Source organism: Mobula hypostoma, chromosome X2 (genome assembly GCF_963921235.1).
Source record: "Mobula hypostoma chromosome X2, sMobHyp1.1, whole genome shotgun sequence".
Taxonomy (NCBI): Eukaryota; Metazoa; Chordata; class Chondrichthyes; order Myliobatiformes; family Myliobatidae; genus Mobula; species Mobula hypostoma.
The window spans coordinates 34,516,916-34,532,333 of record NC_086129.1 but is presented as its reverse complement, the minus strand read 5'-3'; the positions used below and the strand labels follow the sequence as shown (position 1 = coordinate 34,532,333).

The 15,418-nt window shown below is 41.7% G+C and overlaps 1 protein-coding gene across 9 annotated transcripts in view; it reads left to right on the top strand.

The window, feature by feature from the left end:
* The window catches only part of gramd1ba (GRAM domain containing 1Ba), a 443,148-nt gene that overhangs the window by 157,174 nt on the left and 270,556 nt on the right, over nucleotides 1-15,418 (top strand). For 5 of the 9 annotated variants that reach the window (XM_063038621.1, XM_063038607.1, XM_063038605.1 and 2 more), the window contains one exon: nucleotides 12,950-12,976. The exons of the other annotated variants lie outside the window; for them this stretch is intronic. Coding sequence is in view for 3 of the 5 variants with exons in the window: in XM_063038607.1 (XP_062894677.1) it covers nucleotides 12,950-12,976 (27 nt within the window). In the remaining 2 variants the exon portion in view is untranslated. The remainder of the gene's footprint in view (nucleotides 1-12,949; nucleotides 12,977-15,418) is intronic. 9 annotated transcript variants of the gene reach the window in all.

The following is a 15,418-nucleotide window of genomic DNA, read 5'->3' as shown; positions in this document are numbered from 1 at the left end:
AGCATCTGCAGAGTATTTTGCGTTTACATCCCTCCCCACTGATCTCCTTCCTGGCACTTATCCCTGCAAGCGGAACAAGTACTACACCACCTCCCTTTGCTGAGCACCTATGCTCCATCCGCCAGAAAAAGCGGGACCTCTACTGGCCACCTATTTTAATTCCATTTCCCATTCCCATTCCGATATGTCAATCCATGGCCTCCATTACCGTCGCATTGAGGTCACACTCAGCTTGAAGGAACTACACATTATATTCTGCCTGGGTAGCCTCCGGCCTGATGGCATGAACATCAATTTCTCGAACTTCCATTAAGGCTCCCCCCGCACCATGCCTTCACTGCTCCTCATCCCCTTTTCCCTCTCTCACCTTATCTTTTTGCCCACCCATCACCTCCCTCTGGCTCTTCCCCCCCCCCCTTCTTCCGTCCTTGGCCTTCTGTCCTCCCTTCTCCAGCCCTTTATCACTTTCACCAATGAACTTCCCAGCTCTTCACTGCACACCTCCCCCTCCCGGTTTCACCTATCACCTTGTCTTTCTCCCTTCCATCCTCCACCTTTTAAATCTACTCCTCATCTTTTTTTCTCCAGACTTGCTGAAGGGTCTCAGCCGGAGACGTTGACTGTATTCTTTTCAGATTGCATTTCATAGTTTGAAAAATTTAGCTCACTACAATTGTGCATACAATAAACACCTGCTGAATCAGACTTGTGCAAATGGCTGTAAATAAATGTTGCAAAGTGCTTTTGTGGTATTGTTCATCAGTTACTAAACACAAAATACTCTGCAGCTGCTGGAGTCAAAGTAACACGCACAACACACTGGAGGAACTCAGCATCCATGGTAACGATCAGTCAACGTTTTGGGCTGAGACCCTTTGTCAAGACTGTAGAGGGAAGGGGCAGAGGCCCTATAAAGAAGGTGGGGGGAGGGTGGGAAGGAGAAGGCTGGTAGGTTCCAGGTGAAAAACCAGTAAGGGGAAAGATAAAGGGGTGGGGGAGGGGATAGGCAGGAAAGGTGAAGAAGGAATAGGGGAAAACACAATGGGTAGTAGAAGGAGGCGGAACCATGAGGGAGGTGATCGGCAGCTGGAGGAGGGGGCAGAGTGAAACTGGGATGGGGGACGGGAGGGGGAAGGAATTACCAGAAGCTGGAGAATTCAGTGTTCATGCCAAGGGGTTGGAGACTACCCAGACATTATATGAGGTGTTGCTCCTCCAACCTGAAGTTTAGTGTCATCGTGGCAGTAGAGGAGGCCATATATGGACATATCCGAATGGGAATGTGAAGCAGAGTTGAAGTGGGTGGCACCCAGGAGATCCTGTCTGTTGTGGCGGACGGAGCGGAGGTGCTCGTTGAAGCAGTTCCCCAATCTGCGTCGGGTCTCACTGATGTAGAGGAGGCCACACCGGGAGCACCGGATGCAATTGATGACTCCAACAGACTCACAAGAGAAGTGTTGCCTCACCTGGAAGGACTGTTTGGGGCCCTGAATGGTGGCAAGAGAGGAGGTGTAGGGACAGGTATAGCACTTATGCTTACAGGGATAAGTGCCGAGTGGGAGATCCGTGGGGAGGGACGTGTGGACCAGGGAGTTGCGGAGGGAACGATCCCTGCGGAAAGCAGGGAGCGGTAGAGAGTGAAAGATGTGCTTAGTGATGGGGTCCTGTTGAAGGTGGCGGAAGTTGCGGAGGATAATGTGCTGGATCCGGAGGCTGGTGGTGTGGTAAGTGAGGACAAGGGGAACTCTTTCCCTGTTGTGGTGACGAGAGGATGGGGGTTTCCACGTTTCCACGGATGCTGCCGGACCTGCTGAGTTCCTCCAGTGTGTTGTGCATGTTCATCAGTTACAGTTGTATGGTAAATAAACTTTCAAGATTCGGTTTCAGTTCTACCTCAGTCCACCATAAATTAAATGAAGGTGTTCTGGCAGTGAAAATCTCTTGCTTTAACTTGATAATTTTTGTTTTGATTTGCTTTTGTCAAAAATTATGGGATAGTTAAACTATTCAATTGAAATATATTCCTGTGTCAGAGTGTCAGAGAGCACTACAGTACAGAAATAGGTCCTTCTGCCCACCTAGTCCGTGCCAAACTATTATTCTTTCTGATCCCATTAATCCACACCTGGATTTTAGCTCTCCATACCCCTCCCTTCCATGTACTTATTCAAATTTCTCTTGAACGTTGAAATTGACCCTGCATCCACCACTTTCATTGCAGCTTGTTTGCACACTCTTACCACTGTCTGAGTGAAGAGGTTCCCCTCAGGTTGCCCTTAAATGTTTCACTTTTCACACTTATAGTATTAGTTCTATTTCTAGTCTCACCCAACCTCAATGGAAAAAGCCTGCTTGTATTCACTCTATCTATATCCCTCATAATTTTGTATGCCTCTATCAGATCTCCCTTCATTCTCATACACTCCAGGGACTGAAGTCCTAACCTGTTCAGCATTTCCCTATAACTCAGGTCCTCAGGTCCTGAAAATATACTTGTAAATTTTCTCTGTACTTTTTCAATCTTGTTGGTATATTTCCTGTAGAGAGTTTACCAGAACTATACACAATATGCCAAATTAGGCCTCACGATCATCTTATACAACTTCAGCATAACGTCCTAACTCCTGTACTCAATTCTGTAGCTAATATGTCAAAAGCTCTCTTTACGGCCCTATTTACCTATACTGTAACGCCACTTTCAAGGAATTGTGTATCTGTATTCCCAGATCCCTCTGTCCTATCGCACTCCTCAATGCCCTACCAATACTTATGAAAGTCTGTTTCTCCGAGCACCTATGCTCCATCCGCTTTGCTGAGAACCTACGCTTTGTCCGCCAAAAAAAGCAGGATCTCCCAGTGGCCACCCATTTCAATTCTACTTCCCGTTCCCATTCAGACATGTCAGTCCATGGCCTCCTATACTGCCACGATGAAGCCACACTCAGGTTGGAGGAATAACACCTTGTATTTTATCTGGATAGCCTCCAACTTGATGACATGAACATTGATTTCTTGAACTTCTGGTAATTGTCACTCCTCCTTCACCATGCCTGTTTCCTCCTCTCTCCTTATCTGCTCATTACTTCCCTCTATGCTCCTCCCATTTCCCTTTCTTCCATGGTCTTCTACCCTCTTCTATCAGATTCCCTCTATTCCAGCCCTTTATCTCTTTCACCAATTAACTTTCCAACTCTTCACGCCCCCCCCCCCGGGTTTCGCCTATCTCCTACCACCTGGTACTTCTTTCTCCCCTCCTGCCCCACCTTCTTGCTCTGACTTCAATCTCTTTTTCCAGTCCTGGTGAAGGGTCTCGGCCCAAAACATCAACAGTTTACTCCTTTCCATAGATGCTGCCTCGCCTGCTGAGTTCCTCCAGCATTTTGTGTGTGTTACTATGAAAGTCCTGGTTGGTCCTCCCAAAGTACAACACTTCACACTTGTCTGCATTATATTCTATCAGCTATTTTTCAGTCCATTTGGCTAGATCCCATTTGATAGCCTTCATCACTGTCCATTATACCCCCAATCTTGGTGTCACCCACATAGTTGCTGATCTAGTTTATCACATTATCATCCAGATTGTTGATATAGATGACAAACAACAACCAACCCAGCACCAATCCCTGCAGCACACCACTAGTCACAGACTTCCAGTCAGAGAAGCAACCCTCCACTACCACTTTCTGGCGTCTCCCATGAAACCAACGTTGAATCCTATTTAATACCTCATCCTGAATGCTAAGCGACTCTTGATCAGCTTCAGATGCAGGACCTTGTCAAAGGTCTTGCCAAAGCTCATGTCGACAGCATTCACTGCCTTTTCTGTAACCTTCCTGATTATCTCCTTGTAACACTCTGTAAGATTGGTTAGACACAACCTACCACGCACAAACCCATATTGACTATCTCTAATCAACCTCTGTCTATCGAAATGTTTATATATCCATTCCCTCAGAATACCTTCCAGTAACTTGCCCATAAATTAACTTCCAATAATTTCCAGGCTTATTCTTAAAGCCTTGCTTAAACAACGGAAAAACATTAACTACCTTCTAATCCTCTGGCACTTCATCTGTGGCTAAGGACGTTTTAAATACCTCTACTGGGGCCACTGTAATTTCTGCACTAGCCTCCCACAAAGTCTGAGGTCCACCTTGTCAGGCCCGAGGGATTTATCCTCCCTAATTTGCTTCAGGACAGCAAACACCTCTCCCCTGTGATATGTATATGGTCCATGACCTTACTGCTGTTTTATCTCAGTTCTACAGACTGTGTCCACCTCCCATGTAAACACAGATGCAAAAAATTCACTTAAGATCTCTTCCATCTCTTTTGGCACCATGCATGGATGTCCACGCTGATCATCAAGAGGACCAATTTTGTGCCTTACTTTCCTTTTGCTCCTAATATATCTGTAAAAGCATAAGACCATGAGACATAGGAGCAGAATTAGACCATCTGGCCCAACGAGTCTGCGTCGTCATTCAATCATGGCTGATCCTTTTATTCTATCTCCTTCTCAACTCCAGTTCCCGGCCTTCTCCCCGTAACCTTTGATGCCATGTCCAATCAGGAACCTATCAATCTCTGCCTTAAATACACCCAACTATCTGGCCTCCACAGCTGCATGTGGGAACAGATTCCACAAATTCACCACACTTTGGCTGAAGAAATTTCTCCATATCTCTGTTTTGAAAGGTTGCCCCTCTATCCTGAGGCTGTGCCCTCTTGTCCTAGACTCTCCCACCATGGAAAACTTCCTTTCCACATCTACTCTGTCTAGGCCTTTCAATATTTGAAATGTTTCAATGAAATCCCCCATCATCTTTCTGAATTCCAGTGAGTACAGACCCAGAGCCATCAAATGTTCCTTGGATGACAATCCTTTCATTCCTGGAATCATCCTTGTGAACCTCCTCTGGACCCTCTCCAATGCCAGCACATCTTTTCCAAGATGAGGGGCCCAGGACTGTTTACAATACTCAAGGTGAGACCTCACTAGTGCCTTATAAAGCCTCAACATCACATCCTTGCTTTCGTATTCCAGACCTCTTGAAATAAATGCTAACATGGCATTTCCCTTCCTCACCACTGACCTGCAAGTTAACCTTCAGGGTGTTCTGCAGAAGGACTCCCAAGTCCCTCTGCATCTTAGATTCCTGGATTTTCTCCCCATTTAGAAAATAGTCTACACATTAATTTCTATGACCAAAGTGCATGACCATGCATTTTCCAACATTTTATTTCATTTGCCACCTATTGCCCATTCTCCTAATCTGTCTAAGTCCTTTTGCATCCTACCTGTTTCCTCAACACTATCTGCCCCACTTGCTACCTCCTACCAATCAGCCAATGCTCTAACCATGTTAGTAACTTTCCTGTAATACCATGAGCTCTTAACTTGGTAAGCAGCCTCATGTGTGGCACCTTGTTAAAGGCCTTCTGAAAGTCCAAATATACAACATACACTGCATCCCCTTTATCTATCTAACTTGTAATGTCCTCAAAAAATTCCAACAGGTTTGTCAGGCAGGATTTTCCCTGAAGGAAACCATGCTGACTTTGTCCTATTTTGTCCTGTGTCACCAAGTATTCCATCGCCTCAGCCTTGACAACTGACTCCAACACCTTCTGAACCACTGAGGTCAGGCTAACTGGTGTATAATTTCCTTTCTGCTGCCTTCCTCCTTTCTTAAAGAGTGGAGTAACATTTGCAATTTTCCAGTCCTTTGGCACCAGGCCAGAGTCCAATGATTTTGATAAGGTCATTTCTAATGCCACCACAATCTCTAATGTTACCTCTTTCAGAACCCCAGGGTGCAGCTCCTCTGGTGTGGGACTTCTGTACCTTTAGGTCTTTCAGTTCTTAGATCACTTTCTCTCTTGTAACAGTAACTGCACCGACTTCTCTTCCTTCACACACTACAACATCAGGCATACTGCTCGTGTCTTCCACAGTGAAGACTGATGCAAAATACTCATTTAGTTCACCAACTATCTCCTGGACCCCGTTATTATTTCTTCTGCCTCATTTTCTAGCGATCCTATATCCACACTCATTTCTCTTTTATTTTTAACATACTTGAAAAAACTTTTACTATCTACCTTGTTATTATTTGCTAGGTTGCTTTCATATTTTATCTTTTCTCTTCTAATGATTTTTTTAGTTGCTTTCTAGATTTTTAAAAATTTCCCAATCCTCTATCTTCCCACTAACTTTTGCTTTGTTGTATGCCCTTTCTTTTGCTTCTACAATAGTTTTGACTTCCCTTGTCAGCCCACGGTTGTACTATTTTACCATTTGAGTGTTTCTTCATCTTTGGAATACACATATCCTGTACCTTCCTCATTTTTCCCAGAAATGCACACCATTGCTGCTCTACTGACATCCCTGCCAGCAGCTCCTTCCAATTTACTTTGGCCAACTCCTTTCTCATTCCACTGTAATTTCCCTTGCTCCACTGAAATACTGTTACATCAGACTTTACTTTCTCCCTATCAAGTTTCAAATTGAACACAATCTTATTGTGATCTCTGGTTCCTAAGGGTTCTTTTACCTTATGCTCCCTAATTGCCATTACATTACATAACACCCAATCCAGTATAGCTGATCCCCTAGTAGGCACAACGACAAACTGCTCTAAAAAGTTATCTCTTAGACATTCAGCAAACTCACTCTCTTGAGATCCATTACCAACCTGATTTTCCCAATCGATCTGCATGTTAAAATCTTCCATGACTACCATAACATTGCCCTTTTGACTCGCCATTTCTATTTCCTGTTGTAATCTGTGGTCCACTTCCCAGCCACTGTTGGGAAGCCTGTATGAAACTGTCAGAATAATAGAGAGAATGATTTATTTCAGCTTTTATTTCTTTCATCACTTTCCCAGTGGGTCAGAAGTTTACATACACTTTGTTAGTATTTGGTAGCATTGCCTTTAAATTGTTTAACTTGGGTCAAACGTTTTGGGTAGCCTTCCACAAGCTTCTCACAGCAAGTTGCTGGAATTTTGTTCCATTCCTCCAGACAGAACTGGTGTTACTGAGTCAAGTTTGTAGGCCTCCTTGCTCGCACACGCTTTTTCAGTTCTGCCCACAAATTTTCTATCGGATTGAGGTCAGGGCTTTGTGATGGCCACTCCAGTACCTTGACTTTGTTGTCCTTAAGCAATTTTGCCACAACTTTGGAGGTATGCTTGGGGTCATTGTCCATTTGGAAGACCCATTTGTGACCGGGCTTTAACTTCCTGGCTGATGTTGCTTCAATATATCCGCATAATTTTCCTTCCTCTTGATGCCATCTATTTTGTGAAATGCACCAGTCCCTCCTGCAGCTAAGCACCCCCACAACATGATGCTGCCACCCCCATGCTTTACGGTTGGGATGGTGCTCTTCAGCTTGCAAGCCTCACCCTTTTCCCGCCAAACATAATGATGGTCATTATGGTCAAACAGTTCAATTTTTGTTTCATCAGACAAGAGGACATTTCTCCAAAAAGTAAGATCTTTGTCCCCATGTGCACTTGCAAACTGTAGTCTGGCTTTTTTATAGCAGTTTTGGAGCAGTGGCTTCTTCCTTGCTGAGCAGCCTTTCAGGTTATGTCGATAGAGGACTCGTTTTACTGTGGATATAGATACTTGTCTACCTGTTTCCTCCAGCATCTTCACAAGGTCCTTTGCTGTGGTTCTGGGATTGATTTGCACTTTTCGTGCCAAAGTACGTTCATCTCTAGGAGACAGAATGCATCTCCTTCCTGAGCGGTATGACGGCTGCGTGATCCCGTGGTGTTTTTACTTGCGTACTATTGTTTGTACAGATGAACGTGGTACCTTCAGGCCTTTGGAAATTGCTCCCAAGGATGAACCAGACTTGACATCATTTTCTGACCTCAATCCAATAGAAGATTTGTGGGCAGCACTGAAAAAGCGTGTGCGAGCAAGGAGGCCTACAAGCCTGACTCAGTTACACCAGTTCTGTCTGGAGGAATGGAACAAAATTCCAGCAACTTACTGTGAGAGGCTTGTGGAAGGCTATCCAAAATGTTTGACCAAAATTAAACAATTTAAAGGCAATGCTACCAAATACTAACAAAGTGTATGTAAATTTCTGACCCACTGGGAAAGTGATGAAAGAAATAAAAGATGAAATAAATCATTCTCTCTAGTATTATTCTGACATTTCGCATTCTTAAAATAAAGTAGTGATCCTAACTGACCTAAGACAGGGAATGTTTTCTAGGATTAAATGTCAGGAATTGTGAAAAACTGAGTTTAAATGTATTTGGCTAAGCTGTATGTAAACTTCTGACTTCAGCTGTACATGAAATGAAATAAGCCTGTCTGAAACACTATTTGAATAAAATGTTCAGCTGGGTGTTGCATAATTCTAAAGAGAAGGCCTTAATTGTAGTAGTAAGCTTTTCATTCCCTCACATTGCACACCCCTCTCCCCTCAGTCAGCAAAGCACCTGTTCCGTTGATCAAACTATTTAATCTCTACTGGAGTCCCTGCTGTATTGTTTCAAAATTATATCATGAGACACTTGTTTTATTAACCCTTTGAAGACTGAAGAGTAAGTTTTTCTCGTTCTTTGGACTGATGTAGTGAACAAACTCAGTTTTTGTTTGCCTTAAACAATTTTGTAAAGAATCATGCATGAAAATGCGTAGTTGATGTAGTAGCAAGTACTAATGATGCTCTCAAGGACGTGCAGAAAATAGCAAGGAAAAATTGAAAGAGGACCTATGTCATGACATATAGGAAGAATTTCCTGCATCCAGACCACACGTATTTTAAGGAGATGCTTTCTGGAAGTATATTTTTCATGTATTCTATAATTAACATCAGAATTGATTTTTACAGCAAATGAAACTTTTGGCATATACTGTATAATTATTAGTGGTTTGCACAATACTTTACAGTACCAACGACCTGGGTTCAAATTCTGCCACTGTCTGTAAGGAGCTTGTATATGCTCCTTGTGACCATGTGGGTTTCCTCCGGGTGCTCTGGTTTCCTCCCACAATCCAAAGACCTACCAGTTGGTAGGTTAATTGGTCATTAGGAATTGTCCTGTAATTAGGCCAGGGCTAAGTCGGGGGATTGTAGGGCGACACAGCTCGAACGGCTGGAAGGGTCTTCTGCACTCTATCTCAATAAATAAATATACTGTGGACTGCAGTACATGTGCCTGGACATTGAGACCATTGCGATAAGGATCGGCTACTTATGTACTGAAGACGTCACTCAGGTCTTGAATAGAAAGGAGGAGCTCAATAGAAGGAAAAAAAGTTCTGTTCACTTGTATATGCAAATGGCTGGCACTTTAACTGGAGAAGGAAACTGCATTAGGTAGAGATTTGTGAATTCTGTAAGGATAAATTTCCCAAATGGCTGTAATGTGGAAGTCTCCTGGACTGGGATTATCTCAACAGTTCAGCTGGTTGCCCATTTTCTACACACAATTAGGCAAGTCAATTTGTATCAAAAATATTTTCTTATGCAAGAATATGTATAGCCTCAGACATTTGTAGCAGAAGCTTGATGTGGTGAAAAAAAGGTTACAGAATTATGCACATTAAATCCAGGTTTCTATCAATATATTGTCTGGAACATTATTAACAAAAGCTCTTCATCAAACCATTGCTGTCATTTGTATGAAATGCTTATATAATTGGTACAACCATAATTAGCTTATTATTGTCACATGTACTAAGATACAGTGAAAAGCTTTTGTTTGCATCAATTCAGATTATTCTGTACAATAGCATATCAAAGTAGAATGGAAAGTTTTAATATCGACATGTTTACTATGTTAATTGTTCTGTTTGGCTCTTGACTGTGTTAAATGTTGATAAATAATTAAGATAGCTTGGAAGCTTGGATAGAGATTCTAAACTATAACAAATGCATTTAAAACTGTTAATGGATTTGATAACCTTGAGTTCTGTAGTGAGTTGATCTACGTGGCATCACTTGTATTATCAAAAATAAATTCATCTGCAACCTGGACTATTTGCCTTTCCCGTTGGGCAGTTTTCTGTAATGAAAGAATGAAAATTAATTGAATTGTCCACTTATAATGAATTTAGGTTTCTAGCTTTTATTGGGTAAGCCTTTTTTCCTGAATTTGACTTGTTCTGACACTTTAAAAATATTAATTTTGTCTTTTGTTCACTATCTACTTAGTTTAAAAAATAGTTTCTATCCATAAGCTATTCGTGCTTTAGCATAAAAAATCATGGGCTATCAACATTATTAGAATCAGGTTTAATATCACTGGAATATGTCATGAAATATGTTATGCGATAGCAGTACATTGCAATACAGAATAATAAAAGCTGTAAATTACATGAGAAAGTGTGTGTGTGTGTGTGGATGTATATACATTAAAATTAAGTAGTGCAAAAAGAGAGAGAAAAAGAGTAGTGAGGTGTTCATGGGTTCACTTCACTTTCTTAATAGACATTAAGAAAGAGGATGTGCTGGAGCTTTTGGAAAGCATCAAGTTGGATAAGTCACCGGGACTGGACAAGATATACCCCAGGCTACTGTGGGAGGTGAGGGAGGAGATTGCTGATTCTCTGGCAATGATCTTTGCATCATCAATAGGGGCGGGAGAGGTTCCGGAGGATTGGAGGATTGTAGATGTTGTTCCCTTATTCGAGAAAGGGAGTAGAGATAGCCCAGGAAATTATAGACCAGTGAGTCTTAATTCCATGGTTGGTAAGTTGATGGAAAAGATCCTGAGAGGCAGGATTTATGAACATTTGGAGAGGCATAATATGATTAAGAATAGTCAGCATGGCTTTGTCAAAGGCAGGTCCTGCCTTATGAGCCTGTTTGAATTTTTTGAGGATGTGGCTAAACACATTGATGAAAGCAGAGCAGTAGATGTAGTGTTTATGGATTTCAGCCAGGCATTTGATAAGGCACCCCATGCAAGACTTATTGAGAAAGTAAGGAGGCATGGGATCCAAGGGGACATTGCTTTGTGGATCCAGATTAGCTTGCCCACAGAAGGCAAAAAGTGGTTGTAGACGGGACATATTCTGCATGGAGGCCGGTGACCAGTGGTGTGCCTCAGGGATCTGTTCTGGGACCCCTTCTCTTCATGATTTTTATAAATAACCTGGTTGAGGAAGTGGAGAGATGGGTTAGTAAATTTATTGATGACACAAAGGTTGGGGGTGTTGTGGATAGTGTGGAGGGCTGTCAGAGTTTACAACGGGACATTGAAAGGATGAAAAACTGGGCTGAGAAGTGGCAGATAGAGTTCAACCCAGATAAGTGTGAGGTGGTTCATTTTGGTAGGTCAAATATGATGGCAGAATATAGTATTAATGGTAAGACTCTTGGCAGTGTGGAGGATCAGAGGGATCTTGGGTCAGAGGCCATAGGACATTCAAAGGTGCTGCGCAGGTTGACTCTGTGGTTAGGAAGGCATACGGTGCATTGGTCTTCATCAATCGTGGGATTGCGTTTAAGAGCCAAGAGGTAATGTTACAGCTTTGTAGGACCCTAGTCAGATCCCACTTTGAGTACTGTGCTCAGTTTTGGTCGCCTCACTATAGGAAGGATATGGAAACCATAGAAAGGGTACAGAGGAGATTTACAAGGATGTTGCCTGGATTGGGGAGCATGCCCTATGAGAATAAGTTGAGTGAACTTGGCCTTTTCTCCTCGGAGTGACAGAGGATGAGAGGTGACCTGATCGAGATGTATAAGATGATGAGAGGCACTGATTGTGTGGGTAGTCAGAGGCTTTTTCCCAGGGCTGAAATGGCTAACCTGAGAGGGCACAGCTTTAAGGTGCTTGGAAGTAGGTACAGAGGAGATGTCAGGGGTAAGTTTTTTTACGCAGAGTGGTGAGTGCGTGGAATGGGCTGCCGGTGACCATGGTGGAGGCGGGTACAATAGGGTCTTTTAAGAGACTCCTGGACAGGTACATGGAGCTTAGAAAAATAGAGGGCTATGGGTAACCCTAGGTGATTTCTAAGTAAGATCGTAGGCTGAAGGGCCTGTATTGTGCTGTAGGTTTTCAATGTTTCTATGTTCAATGTCCATTCAGAAATCTGATGGCAGAAGGGAAGAAGCTATTGTTAAATTGTTGAGTGTGCCTCTTCAGGCTCCTCTACCTCCTCCTTGATGGTAGCAATGAGAAGAAAGCATGTCCTGGGGTGATGTGGTCCTTAATGATAGATGCAGCCTTTTTGAGGCATCAGTCCTCGAAGATATCTTGGATGCTGGGGAGGCTAGTGCCCATGATGGGGCTGAATGAGTTTACAACTTCCTGTAGCTTATTTCGATCTTGTGCTGTAGCCACCCCCTCCCCAACCATATCGGACGGTTATGCAGCCAGTTATAGTGCTCTCCACGGTACATTTGCAGAAAATTTCGAGTGTCTTTGGTGGCATAACAAATCCCCTCAAAACTCCGAATGTAATATAGCAGCTTTCATGCCCTCCTTTGTAACTGCATTGATATGTTGCGCCCAGGATATATCCTCAGAGATATTGACAACAAGAGAATTGAAACTGAAATTATGATGTTATGAAAAACTTCTCCTTGTTTTAATCACAAAATTGGCAGTAGTATGTTATTTGTTTATTTTCAAATGTGCTTTTGCTAGAAATTAGTTTAAATATTATTTGAGGTAAATAAATCAGCATGATGTGTGATGTTTGATAGGCATATTCAATTTCCTGCTTTAATGTCCATGTCCAAAAGATACCAGTGATTGACTTTGAGATTCAGATTTGTATTTGACATTAATCTTCTGTTAATGAGAGTGATGTTGTTGCAAATCTCAATATAATAATTACTATATTAACAACCAGCTGAAGAATTATTGATGAACCATATAGTAACATAAAGTATCAATATAACATGCTTTTTGTAATATTGAACTGCCAATTTGTTAAATTTTTCATATTTCCATTTCAGGTCTGACAGTACTACTGACAGGGTTTGGTAAGTGGTGAGCTAAATTTATTATAGTAAAGGAGGAACATTGACCATCAGTATTAAATTATTTCAGTGCAAAATGGACTGATCATTGGCATAGATTTCAACAAACTGCGAAGGCTTCAGTGTGATGTAAGACCAACCTGTGGTCAGCAACTATTGTCTCACACATCTGTCTTTTCTGCATTGGCAATGTAAGCCTTTGCTGACACTTCTTACCTTGAGGCTCCCACTTGGTGAGAGTTGAAATTATGAACTACAATCTTGTGGAGTGTGTACCATATAAGTCTTCCATTTGCAATTGTTCTCCATGCACAATTGCCTCTACTGCAGCTCTTCATGTTAGTTCTGAGATTATTCCGCATACCTCCTTTGTATGGGCTGTCCAGATTTTTGTACTGAGGCACAACATTATTATGGTTGGATGTGTTTCAGAAATATATGCATGGACATAATGGAAGCCCACATTAAAGATGAGCAGCATTTAAAAAAGGAATAGTCACTTGTACTGGTACCTTGCGGCAAGGTTTGGATTTATTTACTGCAAAGATGAATAGTTGTTTGCTTATATAATTTAGAGGATTAGATTTTAATACAGTGTTGGTTACATTGTGTGTCTTGGAAGGGTGTACTGAATAAGACTAACCATTACCTAATATTGCTAATTATTGTCTATCCTCAGATAATGTCCCTCTATCCTTCAACTCTGCTCTCATAGTCATAGAATTCCTCAAAAAACACCATCTCTTCATCCAGGTCTCTCTGTGTGCTTACTTCTCAAGTTTTTATGCATATTGTAGCTTGCAAAATGTATGCCCTTGTTTCTCTGAACAACATGTTTGAGACACATTATGTTGCTATTCCTGTAAAGTGTCTAATGACAATGAAAATCTATCTGTTCTTAACTTCGATCTGTCTAATGCGTTGGCAATATTTAACACATTTTCATTTCCTCTTCACTGTTATCTATCATTCTTAAAATTCAAAAAAAAGCATTTGTTCACAATTACAATATTATTTAAAACCATTTGGAGAGGTACATGAAGGGGTAGGACATGGAGGTATGTGGGCCAAATGTAGAAAATTGAGACTAACTGGGCAGACATGGTGGTTGGCATAGACTCATTGGGTTGAAGGCCTGTATCCATTCTGTGTTGCTCTATGACTCAATGACTCTAAGTTACCTCTCCATCATATCTCTTGTTCCCTGCATTGATTGGCTCTGGCCCAGATGAATGCAAGACTGACAATTAAAGGCAAAGGCTGAAGACAGTGGTCCAGGTTCAGCTCAGTACAGCAGAATTTTCCAGATTCATTAATTTTTACCTTGACTGGCCAGTCAAGGAAAACTGCAGATGGATGCTCAACACTTGCCTATGAAGAAGGAAAGAATACTGGAGACTGATTGAACCATGATGGCTGTACAAAATTTCCCAAACACTGTTTCTAAAAGTTGTTGTTCAGATAGTGAGGATGAGGTGAGGATATTTCTCCATGACATTACTCTGCATTATTTCTTTACCTCCATAAGCCTGTATTCTGAAGAATGATAAACATTGATAAAGGTAAACAGATGCGATTTGAAATGATCTAGGTTTGCTGGCTACATACGTGCTGGTGTGCTACTTTATGTTTAGGTATGTTAATGTTCATCTAGTATTAACAATTAAAATGCTGATGAGTTACACAATGGAACACCATTTTTTTTGAAAAGCAATACATTCAGTTTATAATGAATAATGTTTTCCCTGAACATATAGGCATATTTTGACTCCTTTATAACTGAATTTTGAACAGTCACCATAATCTCATTTTAAAATTAATCTATTTGATTACTTTACTGCTTTGAAATATTTTTTCATAATTTATAAAGAACCTAGTTGTAATCCAGCAGAGTATGCTTTACTGTGTTTTGTTATTTATGTACCATAAAAATAAAAACAACTTTACATCACATATTTGTTCAGAAAGCTCTTAGACTGCTCAGAGATGTAGTACTCTCAATGGATAGGATTAAATATTCCCATTTCAGCCTGATACAGCTAAAAAGCACAACTGCTTCTAAGGTCAGTATAGTCAACAAAGATGTCTTAATGCATTTAAACGAACTATCGCTGCTTAAAACCGACGGAAACAACACCGATTGTGGTCGGAAGCGCCCACGTAGCACACCTCGGAGGAAGCGCGGGTGTAGAGCGGGGTTACAAGTGCGTTTAAAGAAACGGGATTTTATACTCCCTAAACTGACTATCTTGCTGGTGAACATGCAGTCTCTGGTGAATAAAATCGATGATCTCAGAGCCAGGGTGCTGAATCAGAGGGACATTAGGACCGCGTGTGTCCTTTGTTTCACGGAATCCTGGTTAACCCCTTCCGTACCGGATGCAGCAATTCAGATCGACGGGTTTACTATACACTGTCAGGATAGATCTACAGAATCTCTCAAAA